The 21186-nt window shown below is 39.7% G+C and overlaps 2 protein-coding genes across 10 annotated transcripts in view; one reads left to right on the top strand and one right to left on the bottom strand.

Moving 5' to 3' along the window:
• The window catches only part of GEN1 (GEN1 Holliday junction 5' flap endonuclease), a 33154-nt gene extending 28293 nt beyond the window's left edge, over positions 1-4861 (bottom strand). Inside the window, exons 1-3 of one of the 8 annotated variants that reach the window (XM_049902946.1) lie at positions 4445-4861; positions 3262-4243; positions 610-682 (exon numbers count right to left, since the gene is read on the bottom strand). The gene's annotated coding sequence lies outside the window, so the exon portion shown is untranslated. Of the gene's footprint in view, positions 1-609; positions 683-3261; positions 4249-4444 lie in introns of all 8 variants that reach the window. The other 7 variants (XM_049902944.1, XM_049902942.1, XM_049902943.1 and 4 more) reach the window with 7 other exon arrangements.
• Positions 4862-4863: 2 nt separating this feature from the next.
• The window catches only part of SMC6 (structural maintenance of chromosomes 6), an 85166-nt gene continuing 68843 nt past the window's right edge, over positions 4864-21186 (top strand). Inside the window, exons 1-3 of one of the 2 annotated variants that reach the window (XM_049902940.1) lie at positions 4864-5041; positions 12480-12629; positions 15013-15134. In XM_049902940.1, coding sequence (XP_049758897.1) covers positions 15018-15134 — 117 coding nt within the window. In that variant the 5' untranslated portion in view covers positions 4864-5041; positions 12480-12629; positions 15013-15017. The remainder of the gene's footprint in view (positions 5042-12479; positions 12630-15012; positions 15135-21186) is intronic. The other variant, XM_049902941.1, reaches the window with a different exon arrangement.

The following is a 21186-nucleotide window of genomic DNA, read 5'->3' as shown; positions in this document are numbered from 1 at the left end:
TTTCTCTATGATACGCCTGTCATTGTTGATTCTTCACTCCCCAACAGCAAACTGAAAAACGAGTCCTCTATCTCCAAAATATGTTCTAAATCTTCATTTCTAATGATACTTTCCCAGTCTTGGCTGTACAAAAGTCTGTAGCAGTCTCCCAAGAGGCCTCCATTTCCACTTTTTTACTCCCACACAATCATTCTCCCCATAGAAACCAGAGTGACCTTATTTTAAAACTTAAAACATTAATATCACGGTCTTTCTGGTAATGCATAGTGCATTTCCTTACAGTTGATATGAACTTCTGTCACAAGTTAATTTACTTAATTTGTGGTGGCAATCTTATAGCCAGTTATAAAATGCAAAAATAAATAAATAAAATTATGCAATTGTTCTAAATGTGATACATTCTTTTAAATACTATTTTAAGATTATCTTCAGAAGGACCTACAGCCTATTGTTTGAGTTCAAAAACACATGTTCCTTTGGAAGACCATTCATAAAAGCAGATATTTAAAACTACCTCAATAGTTTTGAAAGAGAAAAACTACGTCGAAAGTACACCATAACACGTTTTAAGCATGCAGTTCATCCAAAATCTCTATTTCCACCACTTACTGTTTTCCATCACTTGTTGTTGTGTTTGTAAGCATTCCTTCCTCTGAAGTGACATTAAATAGCAATTGTAAGCCTGAAAAAGCATACAAAGTTCCAAAAAGGGGCAGAATGCAACAGCTTTTAAAATATTCAAATATAGCAACATGCTGAAGGACAGAACAGATGGTTCTTGCATGAGGTCATAATCAAACTGATGAGATGATTTGAGAATAGCTCAGCATAAAATAAAAATTTTAAATATGACACATATAAAACTTACCCCAAACTATGTATTCTGTAGTCTTTTTAAAAATATTTATTTTTGGTAAAATTATACACAGCAAAACGTACCCATTCAACAATTTCTACACAGACAGTTCAGTGGCACAGGCTACATTCTTCACATTGTGTCCACAATCTCGCTACCGCTACTCAAATTGCTTCACCACCATTAACTAAGACTCACTGCTCCCTAATCTCATCTATGCTTTAGAGTTACTGTTATCAATTTGGTCTCATATACTCTTTAAAAAGAGGGTATTACTCAAGGCATATGTTCTTTACTAATTGAACTAAACTGTTACTTAGTTTAAAGATGGCTTCAGGGATAGTTTTGATTAAAGGTTAAAGAGTACCTCAGACCAATAGATTCGTGGGTTCCTCCAGTCTCAATGGGTCTAGTAAATTTGGAATTTCTAAGAATCTGAGAATTCTGTTCCACACGTGTACTTCAGTTTTGCTTATTTTTAACAGAGTAAAATTTGAAATTTTCGTGGTGTGAAATTTGGTCCCTACTCATATGTTTTATAATGTAATCTTTTTATAGACTTCAATCTGATATTGCAATCAATATATCATATACCCATAAAAAGACATCTCCTAACATACCGTTCAGGTCACTTTAAAAAATTAGCTGTGACACAAGAATACTTACGTGAATCAACAAAGGCAGAACAACACATAGTAAATAACTTCATATCCTGTTAACAGCTTCGATTTAGTTTAGTGAAAAGAGCACTGGATTCAGGATACGAAGCCTGCAATTTTGGTCTTGCTTATCACTGATTAGTTTTTTTTAATATCTATAATATCCTTTGACATGGCTTGTCCAATTTTGATAGCTTGGTATTTTTTAAAAAATCACTATTTCAGATATTATTGCTTAGTAAGAAGAACATGAATTTCTAGTTTTAAGGAAAGGACTTAAGCATTCATTTAAGTTTAAAAAACAAAAAGAGATCCTTTGATGTAACCATATGGTGCCAATAAATCAATTTATGATCCTAAAACTTCCTTAAAAGCTACAAAGCTTTTATTGGCTAATTACATAACTGAATGAGGTGAGAAAAGGACAGAACCTTGCTAACTCCACTAATGAATCAAATTTAACGAACATAAAAAGGTCAGTGGCTTGGTCTATACAAAAACTGGCATTTTATTAGACCAACAGTTTTCCAATTTTATTTCCCAGTTTTAAGGAGAAACATTAGGAAGAAAATTTATTCTAATAATAAAGGAGGAAGTACTTTAGATTTCCCAATTCCCATTTAGATGACTGTATTTTCACATAAAGATTGGTAATGGTCTAAGCTTTATTTCTGAATAGGGTTGTACTGTATGGAATTTACCACAGAATTTCATTAATGAATGTGATATTTTATTTTCTTTTTCAGTTTTCTTTTCATATGAATTTAGCCTAAACCTCAAAGCGTAATATAACCCAGGATTAACTTACTTATTATCATTATGTATTTATTGAGTGCCTACTATTCACCAGGAATTTGCTGGGGCCCTGGTGGTCCAGTGGTTGAGAGCTACGGCTGCTAACCAAAACATCCACCGTTCCAATCCAGAAGCGACTCCTTGGAAAGGGCATTTCTACTCTGTCCTAGAGAGTCGCTAACAGTTGGAATCGACTGAAGGCAGCAGGTTTTTTTTTTTTTTTCTCTAGGTGCTGGAGATAAAATTATCAATTAAAAAAAAAAAACCAAACTCATTGCCATCAAGTCGATTCCAACTCAAAGCCACCCTACAGGACAGTGTAGAACTGCCCCATAGTTTCCAAGGAGCGGCTGGTGGATTTGAACTGCCGACCTTTTGGTTAGCCGCCATAGCTTTTAACTGCTAAGCCTCTAGGGTTTCCATCATCGAGAGGCAGCCCTGTATTTAAGGGCTTTAGTAGAACAAGGGAGACTGTAGATTATACGGGAATTATACTACCAAGGGAAGTACAGGCACAGAGGTAGAGACCATGCTATATAGGAGTATATAGAAGATATACCCTACCCAGTCTTAGGCACCAAGGAAGGCTTCCTGGAGGAAATGACGTCTAAACAGAAACCTCTGTTTCCCATTGTTTACCAACAAGCTCCAGTTAGGCCAGATGCTTTAGTGACCTCTCTCAACATACACTAAGCTCATTATTTCTTTCGTCATCCTTTCTTACTCATCGTCAGGCCTGATGATCTACTTCCAAAAATCAGTCACTGAATTCTGACACACATGGGAATTGACTAGACACCAAGGGGTTTGGCTTTGTTTTTTACTGTTTTACATAACATGTTTTTAGCACTTATGATGTCTTCAATTGTCAAGCATTGTGTCTATTATGACTATGTCATACTTTTCATTGTCTTACAGCAAGGGGTACAAAAGAAATATATTTTTGATTACCTTTAGAAGCATAAGGGCGACTTCGGTGGAAGGAAATATATTACTAGCTGGAGACCAGCGGTTTGAAGTCAATTTACTTGGGTGGAGGGTTGGAGAGGCAGTGGTTAATGGCGCTCTGTCCCGTTTAGAAGGAAAGATTTTGAAGTATGCAAAGTAGGTTGGCTGGTTAAAGCAGCATACTCATATGAGAGAATTTTGTAAAGACTGAAGGAAGAGGTAGGTTAGTCAGATTGAGAAGAGTGCTGAAAATTAAGCCAAGGAATTTAAACTTCATCAGTTCGGATACTTACTGACGGAGTTAGCAATCCAGGGGGCAGAGAAAATAAAGACTGTAAATAAACCATAATGCCTTAAAGTAATTGCTATAATAGATGTATTTTCAAAATAGAACGTTAACACGGTAAGAGGAACACCAAGTGTGTCTACGGCTCGCCAAGGATGGTCTTGAAAGCTGCGTGGGAGTTTGCCCTATGGCGTGCCGGCGGGACTGACACTAGGGCCAGCTTTGGCAGAGGGGGCAGAGCGCGCAGGGGCCGGCGAACACTCAGTTCCCTGAAGCCCAAGGGTAAACCGCAAGGACTGGGGGTGGGACATCAGGTGCAGGAAGAAGGGGCAAAGACCGCAGCCCGGCGGCTTTGTTCGGATTTTCTCCTGTATTCAAAGGGAGTGCGGTTGAAAGTATTTTTTGGGGGGGGGGGGGGAGGAGAAGCGGGAAGAATTTCACCCACGCAGATTTCCGAAAAGACACCGTTAAGAGCCTGCAAAGGGTGGCTGCGGCGGGCCCGACTGGGATGCGCACAGACAGGTTGTCCCTAACTCAGGTTTTCAAAGGAATCAGTGGAAGGAAAGGGGTGGTCCTGTCTCTCCACCGTTTCGCGACTTACCCGTACAACCTTTGTTCCTGGGTTTGGGAAGAAGTCCCGTCGTTACACACTAGTTTCACCTCAATCCTAACTGTTGCTTCCTCCGGCTTCTGAATTTTCTATGCTCAAGGGGAAAAAAAAAAAAAAGTGTTGATTCCCAAGCAAAGGCTAGCATTTGGGGTTTAGCAGCCCGACCACGGAAGCGTCTTGAGTTTTTGAATACCGCGCCGGCTCCCCATATAAGCCCGCCTCTTCCGGGAAGTGACTGTGCCCTTCCCCGGACCGGAGCGGCACCCTCGGCCTTCGCTCCCGGCTCTCACCTAGCCCGATGTACGCATGCGTAGACCTGTTGCCGGGGGCGCCAAGTTATCTTCCCTTTCACTTAGGCAAATCATCCGCCCCGCCGCGCAATGCGTGCCACCGCTGAAGAGTCACAAGCGCTTACCAGCTTCCCCCAACCACCCAAAGCCACTTCCGGCGCCTCTTAGTCGCTCCCATGGCTGTGGAGTCCATTCGGACTCATAGCGACCCTATAGGACAAAGTAGAATTGCCCCATAGGGTTTCCAAGGACTGCCCCATGTTTCTCCTACCCAGCGGCTGGTGGATTTGAACCGCTAACCTCTCGATTCGCGCCGAGTGCTTTAACCACGGCGCCACCAAGGCTGCGAAAATCCGGAACAGCGCAAGCGCGGCGGAATCCCGGGAGGGCGGGGAGGCGGGGCGCAGGCGCGGAGAGTCCCGCGGCGAGCGCCTGGGCGCTCTGGGCGGCCCGGCTCTTGTCTTCCCTTGCCGCAGGCGCGCGGTTCCCGGCGGGTCAACGGCGGCCAGCCAAATCCGAGACTCCCTGGGGGGTGGCCTCAGCGTCCACGACAGTCCCACCGATTGGGTTCCTCTGGGAGATTTCGACTTACTCGAGGTAGGGTGAGGGTGCGCACTGTCTCCCTCTTGCTCCGGCATCCCCCCCCAGCCCCCGTCGCCACCTTAGCTGGCGCGCCCACCAGCCCACCAGAGAGCAGCAGGGTCCCCGGAGCTGCGGTGGTGTCCAGGGTGGCCCTTACGGGCCCTAACGGGAAGCATTGATTACCTCAGGCGAATCGGCAGGCAGAAATCTTCGCGCCCTCTCTGCAGGCGGCACAGGTCCCCTCAACCGCGGGAAAAACTTGGCGGTCTCGCAGGCGCCTCCCTCCTCGCGGCCGCCGGCTCGGCGTGGATGCCTGTAAATGCGGGCAGGGGCTGGCGGAGCCCCCGGCTTTGTGGAACAGCTTTGGTTAGGAGCCCCCGGGGGAGGCTGGCTTCGGGGTTTGGGACCCTCGTCACCAGTCGATGATAGATAACTTACGTACTTGATCGCTTTCTCCAGCAACTTCAGCGTGTTTAAAGGGTTTGTGCAAATACCATTTAAATTAGATTTGTCGTTAAATCCCAGTTTCATGAAAACGGAAGCTGTTATCTAGGAAAAAATGAAATCGCGATGTTTGAGAGTTTTTTGATGGCCTTTTCTTTTCCCCTCTTTTCTTGTGCAAATGAACTGGAGGAGAAGCCCGATTTGGAATTGCGGCAGACAGGACTCGGGGGTCGAGAAGGTTACTGGGACCAATAGGGCTTCGGGATAAAATCGTGGTAATTCCTAGAAGGAAGATGCTGTTTAATTGTTGAAAACAGAAGTTATGTGAACGCTTATCGCTTTGTGTTTACTTAATGAGTAGGAGATTAAAAGCCAGTGTTTTAACTTAGCTCTTTAGAGACAATTTATAATGCATGTTCGCAGGAAAAATGTCCAAATCCCCTGACTTTTAGACGCCTGCTGTGTAGGCTTTTAAAATGTACGATAGCATATGCAAACGGCCTGCAGGTATTTCCATGGGTGTGTGGGTGGGGAGGGAGCATATTAGAATTTCTGCTAGATTTGGTTTATCTCATTCAAGTTACTGGGTAAAAATATACAGTGGGATAATTTTATGTTAGTGCATATTTAATTTTTTTTCCTGATTACGCGCAATAGAGAAGAGTTTAGAGATCATTAGTATATTGGTTGAAAATATGTATTTGTATCGTATAGAGCCAGAGTTGTGTGACCCTGGGCAAGTTTTGGTTCTTTTTCTGTAAATTGGGGGAAATAGCATAGTATCTAACTTGCAGGATTCTAGTGATAAATATAAAACATTTAGTATTGAGCCTGGCAAAAAGTCAGCACAGATGGCCTGTTAAAGTTGTTACAGTGAAAAACAGGTTTTATTTCCCAAAGGTTTTTTTTTTCTTGAGCATGTTTTACTGAATGCCTAGTCTGTAGAGTTTTATGTAACATCCACCTAAAACTTCATTATCATTTGCAGACCAAAGTTAGGAAAATGAAAGTTGCACTTGGCTTACTTTCAGGAATTCATAAATGATTAACTCAGAATTTTGTCATAGTACTATGCATTTAAGGCAAAATTAAATGCCACAGATCTGTGTATACACACCAATCCAGATGATTGAGGGTCAAGTGTAGTTATTTATATTAATGTTATTTTTTATTTTTTTTTTAATTTTTTAAATTGCACTTTAGATGAAGGTTTACAGAACAAACTAGTTTCTCGTTAAACAGTACACATATCGTTTTATGACATTGGTTAATAACCCCACAACATGTCAACACTCTTGCTTCTTGACCGTGGGTTCCCTTTTACCAGCTTTCCTGTTCCCTTGTGCCTTCTAGTCCTTGCCACTGGGCTGGTGTGCCTCTTTAGCCTTGATTTGTTTTATGGGCCTAATCTTTGGCTGAAGGATGAACCTCAGGAGTGACTTCATTACTGAGCTAAAAGGATGTCTGGGGGCCATACTTTTGGGATTTCTCCAGTCCCTGTCAGACCAGTAAGTCTGGTCTTTTTTTGAGTTAAAATTTTGTTCTACATTTTCCTCCAGCTCTGTCTGGGACCCTCTGTTGTGATCCCTATCAGAGTAGTCAGTGGTGGTAGCTGGGCACCATCTGGTAGTACTGGACTCAGTCTGGTAGAGGCAGTGGTAGACTATGTGGTCTGTTAGTCCCTTGGACTAATCTTTCCCTTCTATCTTTAGTTTTCTGTATTCTCTCTTGCTCCTGAAGGAGGGCGACCAGTGTTGTATTTTAGTTGGCCGCTCACAGGCTTTTAAGACCCCAGACACTACTCACTAAAGTAGAGTGTAGAACATTTTCTTTATAAACTATGTTATGCCAGGTGAGCTACATGTTTCCCAAGACCATGGTCCCCACAACCCTGTGCCCAGCAATTCGGTCCCTCCGGGAGTTTGGATGTGTCTATTGAGCTTCCGTGACCCTGCCTTAAAAAAGTTGTGCTGGCTTTCCAGTATTGTGTACTGCCTTACCCTTCACCGAAGTTTATATTAATGTTATCTTGAATTCACTAAAAGAGCTACATCTCTTCTAATTCAGCATACTTTCCCTGATGATCACATTCAAACTACTTTCTGTAGCTTTCTTAGCTTAACTCCCAAATCCACCTGTATTGCAGTGTTTTTTTTTTTTTTTAAACCACCTGCTGGTTTCTCCATCTCAATTTTCTAGGAGCACATTCAATAAAATAAATTTATTTATCCTCCTTCCTTGCCAAACCCGCTCCTTCTATGCATAATGGGACCCAGCATTACATATGAAGCTTGTTTCTGAAAACTAAACAATGTGATTTATAAAGCAAGTCCACATTTTTAATTGGTTTTAATAATAACAACATTGGAGGGACATATCACAGTAGAATCCTTTTTGTAGTTTTATTCATTATAGAGAAGAAGATAAAGAACAGATGAATAGCCGTTTTCAGTGCCTTTGAAAAATTAGACTGTCAGTTAAATTCAATCATGCCAGCAAGAGCCTGAGCATTTGATTTGGGATTTTAACAAACCTAGGTTTGGATCTGGGCTCTGCTAGTTATAGCTACGTAAAACTGGGCAAATGTCTTTAACTTGAGCCTCAATTTCCCCTTTTATAAAATAAAGACAATATTTATCTCAAAATGATATTGAGGATTAAAGGAAATAAAGTGTTTATCTCAGTAACTAAGCATATAACAACAACAACAAAACCCACTGCTTTCAAATCAATTCTAACTCTTTTAAGAGTAGAACTGCCCCATAGGGCTTCCAAGGAGCGCCTGGTGGATTCCAAGTGTTGACCTTTTTGGTTAGCAGCTGAGCTCTTAACCACTGCACCACCAGGATTTCCACTAAGCATGCCAAGCCAAAAACCAAACCAGTGCCATCGAGTCGATTGCGACTCATAGCGACCCTATAGGGCAGAGTAGAACTGCCCCATAGAGTTTCCAAGGAGCGCCTGGCAGATTTGAACTGCCGACCTTTGGTTAGCAGCCATAGCACTTAACCGCTATGCCACCGGGGTTTCCACTAAGCACGCAGTATGTAGTTATTCAGCAAACGTCAGTTCTACTCACGCACTTTACCCAGTCTTGATTTCATCTCTGATTGCCACTATTTTTGTTCAGGCCTTCATTATTTAGCTACTGGTCCCTTGCTGCCATTCCTACTGTCTCTGTTTGATCTGTCCTCTATATTGAAGCCACAGGGATGTTTACAAAACACAAAATCTGAGTACTCGAATTTTATCGTTCAAACTGCTGTGCTTTGTACTTCCCATTTTTGCTGATCTTGACTCGTTTGATGGATGGAAATTTTTTTTCACTTAACTATATTATTTATTATCTATTGCATCTCATGATTTCCGGATATATTCTAAGCAGGGTGCTTGATTAATTCAGTACATTGAGAATGAGATTGTTTAATGTAGAATGAATATGTCCATGGCGGTGGGAACTGAGATTAACACAGTTTAGGGCAGATTCAGAAGCAGCAGCAATTTGCCTTTTCTTTTTTTTTTTAAACCACTGTTTTCTATTGATAATTGTAATTCTGTTTTGTCTGTTTAACTGCTACTAGTCCTTACTTTGAAATTAATAGAAATTCTGGATTATTAAATACCCACAATAAAATTTACAGTTTAGGAATTTGTAATTCTATCAAAAAACATGTAATCTGTCAAATTTCCTAGGCATAGATGCCCTAATGAATCTCTGATTATTGATTTTTCTTAAATGTAAATTTGTTGACATCTGCATGTTAGTTACTATTCCTGCTCTGATGGAGTTTGCTTCCTATAAGAGAGAATTGATCTATACCTAATTCCAATTATTTATTGTAAATAAGTAAATATTAAAGCCTATGAAGAGCTCTATAACCACCCACTGCCTTCGAATCAATTCTGACTCACAGTGACCCTATAGGACAGAGTAGAACTGCCTCATAGGGTTGCCAAGGATGTAAATCTTTATGGAAACAGACTGCTACATCTTTCTTCCATGGAGTGGTGGTGAGTTCGAACCACCTACCTTTTGGTTAGCAGCTGAGCACTTTAACCACTGCACCACCAGAGCTCCCTGAAGAACTCTGTGGATATATTGAAAATCCCAGGGGAGCATCCCTCCCCCCTTTTTTGTGTTCTAGAATATTTAAAAATACTTTTCTTTGCATCTTTATATGTAAATATTTTTTTGCCTCTTAGAAACAGTTTTCATATTTTAACCAGTATCTAACTCTCAGGACATTTGTATGATTTTAAAATTTATCTTTATTAAATTACAAAGTGATTCCATTTAAAAGGTAGGGTCCTTCAGTGTCCCTTAGATGCATGTTGCCATGGCAACCTAATAGCAAACTGCAAATCACAAGCCAAGCCCAACAAATAAAAAAAACATCGTCATCATACAGTGTCGAGGATACAATCTTTTGTGTAGTATAGAGTATCACATTCATTATAAGAAGCTAATCACATCTACCTCATTATATCCTGTTCCCTCAGTTTATTTGAAAAATTGCTGTTTTTTAATGGTAGGACACTAAAATTCGTCAGCCAATGTCTGAGTGCCTGCTAAAGGCAAGATCATGTATTACATATTAATAAAGACAATGTCTAAGAGAGCATTTAGTGTTGTGAAAACCAAAAAGTAATGCTTTCTCTTTCTGTTGTATAATAAATTAGTCCTCAATAATTGAGAAGGGAAGAGAGAATGAGTGGGAGAAAAGAAAAGAAAGTGCTGTTGGAAAAATAATGGCTTGGTAATATTCTGGAGGAGTCCCCGGATGGTGCAAATGGCTAACATGCTCAGCTGCTAACGGAAAAGTTGCAAGTTTGAGTCCACTCAGAGGCGCATTGGAAGAAAGCCCTGGTGATCTACTGCCAAATCATCAGCCATTGAAAACACTGTGGAGCACAGTTCTGCAGTGACATACGTGGGGTCGTCAGGAGTCAGAATTAACCTCAGCAGTAAATGACTTTTTTGGTTAATATTCTAGAAAATTGGAATTAGCAACAAGCTGAAGTTGGTATACATTGATTTTTTAAAATAACATTTTATTATGTTTTAGGTGAAAGTTTACACAGCAAATTATGTTCCCATTTAATAATTTTTATACACATTGTTCTGTGACATTGGTTACATTTTTCACAATGTGTCAGCATTCTCATTATTTCCATTCTGCTTCCATTTGATCTAGTTTCCTTGCCCCTCCTTACCTTCTTATGTTTGCTGTAGAGTAAATGTTCACCATTTGGTCTCATATAGTTGATTATTTAAAGGAGCACAGTACTCACCAGTGACCTACTGGGGTGGCTTCAGTTGCAAGTTCAAAGGGTTATCTTAAGGCGATGGTCTCAGGGTTCCCCTAGCCTCCATTTGTCCAGTGGGTCTGGCCTTTTTTAGGATTTTGAGTTTTGTTTTACATTTTTCTCCCATTCTACCTGGTACCTTCTATTGTGTCCCTGGTCAGAGTGGTCAATATTGGTAGCTGGCACCATCTAATTCTTCTGGTCTCAGGCTAGGCTAGATGAGGTTCATGTGGGCTCTCAGCCCTGTGGACTAGTTTCTTCTCTGAGTCTTTGGTTTCCTTCATTCTCTTTCCATCCAGATGAGTAGAAACCGGTAGTTATATCTTAGATGGCCACCCAATTTTAAGACCCCAGACACTACTCACTGAACTAGGACATAGAACATTATCTTTATGAATTGTATTGTGCAAGTTGACCAAGTTGTCGCACGAGACTATGGTCCTGAGCCTTTTTACCCAGTAAACCAATCTCTCGAGGTGTTTGGATATGCCTAGGAAGTCTCCATAACTCTGCCCCTGTGTACTCTCTTCTATTTATGAATATATATGCCGCACACACAAATGTATATACACGTGCCTACAGATACAGCTATACATGTATGCATGTATGCCTTCCTATACACTTGTGTACATGCATATCTACATTTGTAAACAGATATTTCTTGGTTGTTTTTACTGTTGTTGCACAATTTTATGTTATAGCATTTACTGACTTTTATTATTAAATAATTTGAAGCATATGTTTGATTTTATTGTTTTGATTTCAAAATAAACATTACTTCAAATTACCTGTAAAGAAAAAACTGTTGAATATTATGTAGTTGTGACTGTAATGGTGATACTCTCTTGGAAGGCATTTGTTTAGATAAAATGTCCTTCTTTGGTTGTTAATGTACCTTTTAAATGATACTTGATTTATCATGATATATTGGGCTCTCCATTGCCTTCAAGGTGGAATAAAGTCCAAGTTATTTAATATGGTTTACAGCAGTTCTTCTCAAACTTTAGTGTGCTTATGAATAACCTGAGATCTTGTTAAAATGAAGATTCTGATTCACTTGGTCCGAGGTGTGGCCTGAGATTCTTCATTTCAGACAAGTTTCTAGGAGATGTAGATGCTGCTTACTTGTCCTTGGACCACATTATGAATATTAAGAATCTACAAGTCCTTCTATGATCATTTCTTACCCATCTCTCTAACTTTATTGCTTAACTTACGTGGCCTCATAATTTATGCAATTGTATCATGGTTCATGGATTGGTTTATAGTATCCCCTATAGTAGCAGTTTGCAATGTGTGGTTGTGGGGACCGCTGAGGTCCCTTAGACTCTTTCAAGGAGTCAGCAAGGTGAAAACAGTTTTCGTAATAATACTAAGTTGTTATTTTTTCTTTTCTGCTCACATTTTCTCCTTAGCTTACAATGATGTTTTCCAGAGTTTACCTGACGTGCAATGATGTCATCGCCCTGAGGACTAATGGAATGTGCACTTCTGTGTTCTTTGTTTTGAAAGTTTCTCAGCTTTAGTTTCTAATATGGCAAATACTGATAAATAGAAATAAAAGCTCTTGGAGATCCTTACTACTTTTTAAAAGTGACCATAACCTTTGAGAACTGCTCTCCTGCACTATTGGCCCAGGGACACAGAGAGTAAAGGAAGTGGATCTAGAGCTTAACCAGAGCTATTTTTTTTTTTTTTTTAGCTATGGTGATCGCTGGGCAGGGGTGGCAGTTTCAGCTTCCCACATGGTCTCCACTGACACTGCAGTGGGGATGCTCCCTACATCTGGGCAAAGGTGAAAATCCTGACTTTCCACTAGGCTGCCTCTGACACCACCCAGCAGGAAGGGGGAGTAAGTAGCACCTTGTTCTTGCCTAGTGGTGGTAGAAGTCTAGGATCTCTAGGTGGTCCCCACTAACACCATTATCACTGCTCCCAACTTGCCCTTCTTTGACACCACCCCATTTGGGGTGTTGAGATGCCTCCTTTATAGCCTCGCCAAGAGTGTAAGTTCAGGCTCCCTACTCTGTCTCTGCTGGTATGAGTGAGGGTGGGCCGCGGTTTGTTTTTTTTTCCTGTGGTGCTTGTCTGGAGTGTAGCCGTTATTGTCTAAAAGTTTTCTGTCTTGTTAAGCTGTGCTTTTCTTGGATCTGTTGCTAGAGAGAGGAAGCTTTTCTTGGGGCTTTTTTTTCTTTTTTAAACCTGCACCGGTTATGTTTCCTGGTTGCTGACTTCTCTGTATCTGGAATATTTGTGGCAAAAAGAAAACTCAGGGAACTCACCATTGTGATTCCTTGGATCCCGAGGTCCCTAGCCTGTTTGCCTTCTTTTTTTTTTCACTTTTCAGAATCTTCTGTTTGTTTAATATGTAATGTCCAGGGTTTTTAGTTTTACCTAGCGGGAAGAATAGGGAAAAGTGTACCTATTCCATTTTCTTGGAAGTTGAAGCTTCTGATGGCTTTTTTTAACTTGTGCTTTGGTAGGAGGAATTGGAGACTGAACTTCAACCGTACTGAATATCCCTAATATTTACTTGTATAAAAAATATGTGAATAAACATTAAAATATTCTTGTCAAAGAAAATTAGATTTGATAAAGCAAGTACTGCTTATTGGAGAAAATGTTTATAGTAGCTCTCAAATTTAATTAAATAGAATTTGCATTATAGGAGGCATGACAACAGATACGGGATTTAAAAAAAGTAGAGTAATTTTTTGTAGTAAATTTGAGGCTTAAGATTATCAAGTTATTAGAAAATAAAATGATAAAAAATTGATTCAAAAAGATGTAGTGAACCTGAAAACATCACTATACAAGGAAGAAATTGAAATGATTCATAACATTAACTTTAAGACAGTCTTCACTGTCTGATAGTTTTAGGCCTAGTTATTTCTTAGTTATTTCAAGCATAAAATAGATGGGAAAACTACCAAGTTCACTTGATGAAGCACACATTGTCATAATACCAAAACCTGACGAAGAATTGCCAAAAACAGTTCCTCCAAAATATGTATTGGTATTTGATATTTCTGCAAATTTGGTTCTGTCAGTATGAATTTGGAAAGCAGTGGATTAAAAAATTAAAGAGTGTGTATGAATGTCTCTGGCTCTACTTTTCTCTGCCTTGTCCAGAGCCCCTACTCATGTTTCTGCACAGCACGGACTTTGTAAAACCACCCTTGCAGCCCCAGTCTCCTGCACACGACCCTCTGCCTTCCCATATACACTTAAGACTAGCTTTCTTGGCCTGTATGCATATTATCAAGTAGAGCTGTCATCTCTTCTAGTAAAGAATGATTGATGAGGCTCTTGCAGCTCAAATTCGTGGGAGAGAAAATCTCACTCGGTCTTTTGTCATCATGGTGCCACATGCATGGTACAAACAGGGCTGCCATGGTCCAGTATTTCGGGTGAGTTAAGTGAGTTGAGACTAGAACTGCTCCTCATATTCATTTCTTGTAGCTTAGAAATTTTTGATTATCCGTGTCATGTATTTTTCTCATCATTTATTCAGAAACAATTACTAGGTACCTATTGTTTAAGGTCTTAAATGTGTTTTAAAGAAAGAAAACTGAAGGCAACCATCAGAGTAGTCAAAGTTTAATTTCCATCACAGAGTGTTAGCTTTAATTTGAAGTTCAGTATTCATGTTTAGCAAAATCTTTTGTGTAATTTTAAATTAATTTCCTAGGTCCAAATTTTCTATTGTATTGGCAAAAAATGGACAACATGGATTAATTCTTTAGGAACAGTTAAGAGAAACTACTACTGCTAAGCAACACTGCTTCAAAATATGCTTCTTTGGGGGAAAATAATTTAGAACAAATAAAAGGAAGTTTTACCTGATTCGGTATTGCATTATAACTTGCAGAAATTGCTCTGGAATTTCAAGTGGCATTATGTCATCTCTATTAATAGATCTAGGAAATTAGAAACCATATTTACACAAATAAAATGCTAACTTTTTATGAGTTTAGGGTTAAAAATACGTAGGTAGGCTCACATAGATAAAATCTCGGACATGAATAAGTCTGAGAAAAATCAAGTAGTATAGGATATGCAGATGATTTTTTAATTTTAATTCTTAAAACTATATAGGCATATTACTTAAAACTTAGTAAGCTTTGTATGGTTTATTGTGTTAAGTTTAATGTGCTTGAGCCAATTATAGATGCTATAATTGATTTATATTATCTTCTTCCTTATCATTATTATTATTATAAATATTTGTTCAGAACTGATGGCCAAAAGAAAGGAAGGAAATTACTTGTCTCGTGAAAATGCCAAAAGACCAAGACAAGAAGAGGCAGAAAATTTTGAGAGAGATGGTGATGAATATAATGGTACCTCTACTTTGGTAAGTACAAAATTACAAAATTTTTCTATTGGCACGTTTCTAATGTCTGACTTATGTAGCATTTTTTGATAATTCGAAATCTGGAAAGGTGATAAGATTTTTAAAAAGCCAAGGTAAAATAACCTATTTTGATTGATTTTGAAGTTTATGGTAATTATTGGAGAAAACTAATAGAGAAAAATCAATGAAACAAAGAGCTGGTTATTTGAAAAAACAAAATAAAACCAAACCCACTGTTGCCGAGTTGATTCCGACTCATAGTGACCTTACAGGACAGAGTAGAACTGCCCCATAGGGTTTTCAAGAAGCAGCTGGTAGATTTGATCTGCTAACATTTTGGTTAGCAGCCCTAGCTCTTAACCAGTCTCTATAGCCCCAATACTGTGCCCGGTACTTAGTAGGATCTCAGACTGAGTTTACTAAATGGTGACAGTAGAGATGGCTTGTGATCACCAAGCAACTTTTGGGCCCTGTGTCCTTGGCCTTAAAAGGAGCCTTGAGATTACACTAGAAAACTATTCTTGGTGCCTTTACCAAAATACTCTGCTTTCCAATGGAGTTCTGCCCAGCTGGTTGGGAAAAATGAAAACAAACCATAAAGATCATGGGTTAGGCAACCATTATGACTATTTCCAGAAAATATATTTAATGTCAGTATGAAAAACCAAGAGAAAAGTCATAGAACAGTTTGTACTGAGTGAAATCCAATAACCAACCCACATGTGTTTATTGTATAAGCATCATATGCCCTGTACTGCTGGCACTGAGGGCAGGCAAATTCAAGACCTGGTCTCTGAGCTTGAACTTACGATGGAGCTGGAGACTCAACAAGCACAAAACAGGACGGTGCACGGTATTAAATACTTAAAGACTGAAGAAGCATTCTGTTGTTGGCAAAGAATATCGAATGTACCATGGACTGCTAGACAAACGGAACAAATCTGTCTTGGAAGAAGTACAGCCAGAATGATCCTTAGAAGTGAGGACGGTGACATGTTGGACATGTTATCAGGCGGGACCAGTCACTGGAGAAAGATATCCTGCTTGATAAAGTAGGGGGTCAGCAAAAAAGAGGAAAACTCACGAGATGGATTGACACAGTGGCTGCAGCACTGGGCTCGAACATAGCAGTGATTGTGAGTATTGCACGGGAAATATTTCACTCTGTTATACATGAGGTTGCTATGAGTCGAAACTGGCTCCACGGCACCTGACAAGAACAGCAATGATGTTTAGCATCATTCACCATTCAAAGTAAGTGGTGATTCTGACTCTTAACGGCCTTATAAAACAGAGTAGAACTGCCCCATAGGGTTTCCAAGGATGTAAATCTTTATAGAAGCTGACTGCTACACCTTTTTCCCGAGAAGTGACTGGTGGCTTCAGACTGCCAACCTCTCGGTTAGCAACCAAGTGCTTAATGACAGTGCTACCAGGGCTCCTTTATTCACCATTAGGGAAATAAAAATTAAAATCTCAATAAGATATGACTACTCACCTATCAGAATGGCTAAAATAAAAAATGATGACAATACGAAATGCTGGCAAAGATGCAGAAAAACTGGGTCCCTCACTCATACATTGCTAAGGGAAATGTAAAATGATACAGCTACTCTGGAAAACAATTTGGCAGTTTCTTTGAAAATAAAACAAAAAAACTTCACAAACAACTACCATATACACCAGCAATTTTACTCTTGGTAATTCATCAAAGAGAAATGTATTTATCTTCACACAAAAACCTGTATGTGAATGTTCATAGCTTTATTAATAACAGCGAAAAACTGGAAACAATGCAGATATCATTCAGTGGGTGAATGGTTAAACAAACTTTAGTACATCCATACTGTGGAACACCACAAAGAAATCAAAATGGGCAACAACCTGTATGAATCTTTAGAGAATTATACTGGGTGAAAAAAAGCCAGTCCACCAGAATTTCATCCTGTATAGTTTCATTTTTATAGCATTCTTGAAATGACAAAATTAGAGAAATAGAGAACAGATTTGTAGAGTTTGTTTGGGTGGGGCCATATGAGGGATCTTTGTGATAGAAATGCTCTGTACCTCGACTGTCTCCATGTCAGTATCCTGGTTGTGATATCCTATAGGTTTGCAAGATGTTGCCAATGGCAGAAACTGGGTAGAGTGCACACAGAACACTGTAATTTGCCACTGCATGTGAATTTACAATTATCTCAAGATTTCGTACATTAAAATTTAATTTAAAAAGTCCTTTTAGCCACGATTTTCTATATTCTACTCATACCAGAACATAAATATTTTCTACTTTTTAATAAGATACCTGTCCAGAAGAAGAGAGCCTAGGAGTTTTTGTTGTTGTTGTTGTTAGGTGCTGTCGAGTCGGCTCCGACTCATAGTGACCCTGTGCACAACAGAATGAAACACTGCCAGGTCCTGCGCCATCCTTACAGTCCTTACGCTTGAGCCCATTGTTGCAGCCACTGTGTCAATCCACCTCGTTGAGGGTCTTCCTCTTTTCCGCTGACCCTGTACTTTGCCAAGCATGATGTCCTTCTCCAAATACTGATTCCTCCTGACAACATGTCCAAAGTATGTAAGACGTGGTCTTGCCATCCTTCTAAGGAACATTCTGGTTGTACTTCCTCTAAGGCAGATTTATTTGTTCTTCTGGCAGTCCATGGTATATTCAATATTCTTCGCCAACACCACAATTCAAAGGCATCAATTCTTCTTCGATCTTCCTTATTCAGTGTCCAGCTTTCACATGCATATGATGCAATTGAAAATACCATGGCTTGGGTCAGGCGCACCTTACTCTTCAAGGTGACATCTTTGCTCTTCAACACTTTAAAGCGGTCTTTTGCAGCAGATTTACCCAATGCAATGCATCTTGATTTCTTGACTGCTGCTTGCATGGGTGTTGATTGTGGATCCAAGTAAAATGAAATCCTTCACAACTTCAATCTTTTCTCCATTTATCATGATGTTGCTCATTGGTCCAGTTGTAAGGATTTGTGTTTTCTTTATGTTGAGGTGCAATCCATACTGAAGGCTGTGGTCTTTGATTTTCATTAGTAAGTGCTTCAAGTCCTCTTCACTTTCAGCAAGCAAGGTTGTGTCATCTGCATAACGCAGGTTGTTAACGAGTCTTCCACCAATCCTGATGCCCCATTCTTCTTCATATAGTCCAGCTTCTCAGATTATTTGCTCAGCATACAGATTGAATAGGTATGGTGAAAGCATACAACCCTGGCGCATACCTTTCCTGACGTTAAACCAATTAGTATCCCCTTGTTATGTCCAAACAAACACCTCTTGGTCTGTAAAGTTTCCTCATGAGCACAATTAAGTGTTCTGGAATTCCCATTCTTCGCTGTGTTATCTATAATTTGTTATGATCCACACAGTCGAATGCCTTTGCATAGTCAATAACACAGGTAAACATCCTTCTGGTATTCTGTTTTCAGCCAGGATCCATCTGATATCAGCAATGATATCCCTGGTTCCACGTCCTCTTCTGAAACCAGCCTGAATTTCTGGTAGTTCCCTGTCGATATACTGCTGAAGCCATTTTTGAATGACCTTCAGCAAAATTTTGCCAGTGTGCGATATTAATGATATTGTTCTATAATTTCCACATTCGGTTGGATCACCTTTCTTGGGAATAGGCATAAATATGGATCTCTTCCAGTCAGTTGGCCAGGAAGCTGTCTTCCATATTTCTTGGCATAGATGAGTGAGCACCTCCAGCGCTGCATCTGTTTGTTGAAACATCTCAATTGATATTCCTTCAATTCCGGGAGCCTTGTTTTTTGCCAATGCCTTTAGGGCATCTTGGGCTTCTTCCTTCAGTACCATCGGTTCCTGATCATGTGCCACCTCTTGAAATGGTTGATCGTCGACTAATTCTTTTTGGAATAATGACTCTGTGTATTCCTTCCATCTTCTTTTGATGCTTCCTGCGTCATTTAGTATTTTCCTTATAGAATCCTTCACTACTGCAACTCGAGGCTCGAATTTTTTCTTTAGTTCTTTCAGCTTGAGAAACACCGAGTGAGTTTTTTTCCCTTTTGGTTTTCCATTTCCAGCTCTTTGCACATGTCATTATAATACTTTACTTTGTCTTCTTGAGCCGCGCTTTGAAATCTTCTGTTCAGTTCTTTTACTTCATCTTTTCTTCCTTTTGCTTTAGCTGCTTGACGTTCGAGAGCAAGTTTCAGAGTCTCCTCCGACATCCATCTTGGTCTTTTCTTTCTTTCCTGTCTTTTCAATGACCTCTTGCTTTCTTCATGTATGATGTCCTTGATGTCATTCCACAACTCATCCGGTTTTCGATCACCAGTGTTCAATGCATCAAGTCTGTTCTTGAGATGGTCTCTAAATTCAGGTGGGATATACTCAAGGTCATATTTTGGCTCTTGTGGACTTGCTCTGATTTTCTTCAGTTTCAGCTTGAACTTGCATATGAGCAATTGATGGTCTGTTCCACAGTCGGCCCCTGGCCTTGTTCTGACTGATGATATTGAGCTTTTCCATCATCTCTTTCCACAGATGTAGTCAATTTGATTTCTGTGTGCTCCATCTGGTGAGGTCCATGTGTGTAGTCGCCGTTTATGTTGGTGAAAGAAGGTATTCGCAGCGAAGAAGTCGTTGGTCTTGCACAATTCTGTTATTCGATCTCCGGCATTGTTTCTGTTACCAAGGCCATATTTTCCAACTATTGATCCTTCTTCATTTCCAACTTTTGCATTAAAATCACCAGTAACTGTCAATGCATCCTGATTGCATGTTTGATCAATTTCAGACTGCAGAAGCTTATAAAAATCTTCTATTTTTTCATCTTTGGCCTTAGTGGTTGGTGCGTATATTTGAATAATAGTTGTATTAACAGGTCTTCCTTGTAGGCATATGGATATTATCCCATAACTGACAGCATTGTACTTCAGGATAGATGTTGAAATGCTCTTTTTGGTGATTAATGCAACACCATTCCTGTTGAAGTTGTCATTCCCAGCATAGTAGACTATATGATTGTCTGATTCAAAATGGCCAATACCAGTCCATTTCAGTTCACTAATGCCTAGGATATCGACGTTTATGCATTCCATTTCATTTTTGATGATTTCTAATTTTCCTAGATTCATACTTCGTACATTCCAGGTTCCGATTATTAATGGATGTTTGCAGCTGTTTCTTCTTATTTTGAGTCTTGCCACATCAGCAAATGAAGGTCCTGAAAGCTTTACTCCATCCACGTCATTAAGATCAACTCTACTTTGAGGAGGCAGCTCTTCCCCAGTCATCTTTTGAGTGCCTTCCAACCTGGGGGGCTCATCTTCCAGCACTGTATCAGACAATGCTCCGCTGCTATTCATAAGGTTTTCACTGGCTAATGCTTTTCAGAAGTAGACTGCCGGGTCCTTCTTCCTAGTCTGCCTTATTCTGGAAGCTCAGCTGAAACCTGTCCTCCATGGGTGACCCTGCTGGTATCTGAATACTGGTGGCATAGCTTCCAGCATCACAGCAACACACAAACAGGAGTTTTTTTAGAAATCATTAAAATAACTGGAGACATTAAAGTGGTCTTCAAAAAACTTTGAAGGATTGTCTGGTAAAATATGGTTGATTTATTCTACTAATAGATAACTACAAAGTGCACGTGACTACTGTGTGCCAAACTTTTGAGTAAAACGTTTGTAAACTTTATCTAATTTAATCTTGACATATCCCTACAATATAGGAATTATTATTCCCAGTTTATAAATTAGGAAACTGTAAATTTTTTATACATTGCCGAAAATCATACAATTTTCATAGTAAGTGGCAGACACAGAATGTCAAAAGCAGCCTTTGCCTTTTAAGAACATGTACCCTCTCTTTGACTTGACCATTTATGAATTGGACTGTCATGTCATAATGAATTCTGTGTTCAAACTGTAGGTGGATGCTGTAAACAGAGTTCTGTATTTCACAGGAAGTTTGACTACACCAGTGCTTCTCAACCAGGGGAGACTTTGCCCCTCAGGACATTTAGCAGTGTCTGGATACATGTTTAGTTGTCACAGCT

This window comes from Elephas maximus, chromosome 12, assembly GCF_024166365.1.
Source record: "Elephas maximus indicus isolate mEleMax1 chromosome 12, mEleMax1 primary haplotype, whole genome shotgun sequence".
Lineage (NCBI taxonomy): Eukaryota > Metazoa > Chordata > Mammalia > Proboscidea > Elephantidae > Elephas > Elephas maximus.
Note: the sequence above shows the minus strand (reverse complement) of the source record. Positions and strands in the feature narration are given on the sequence as shown.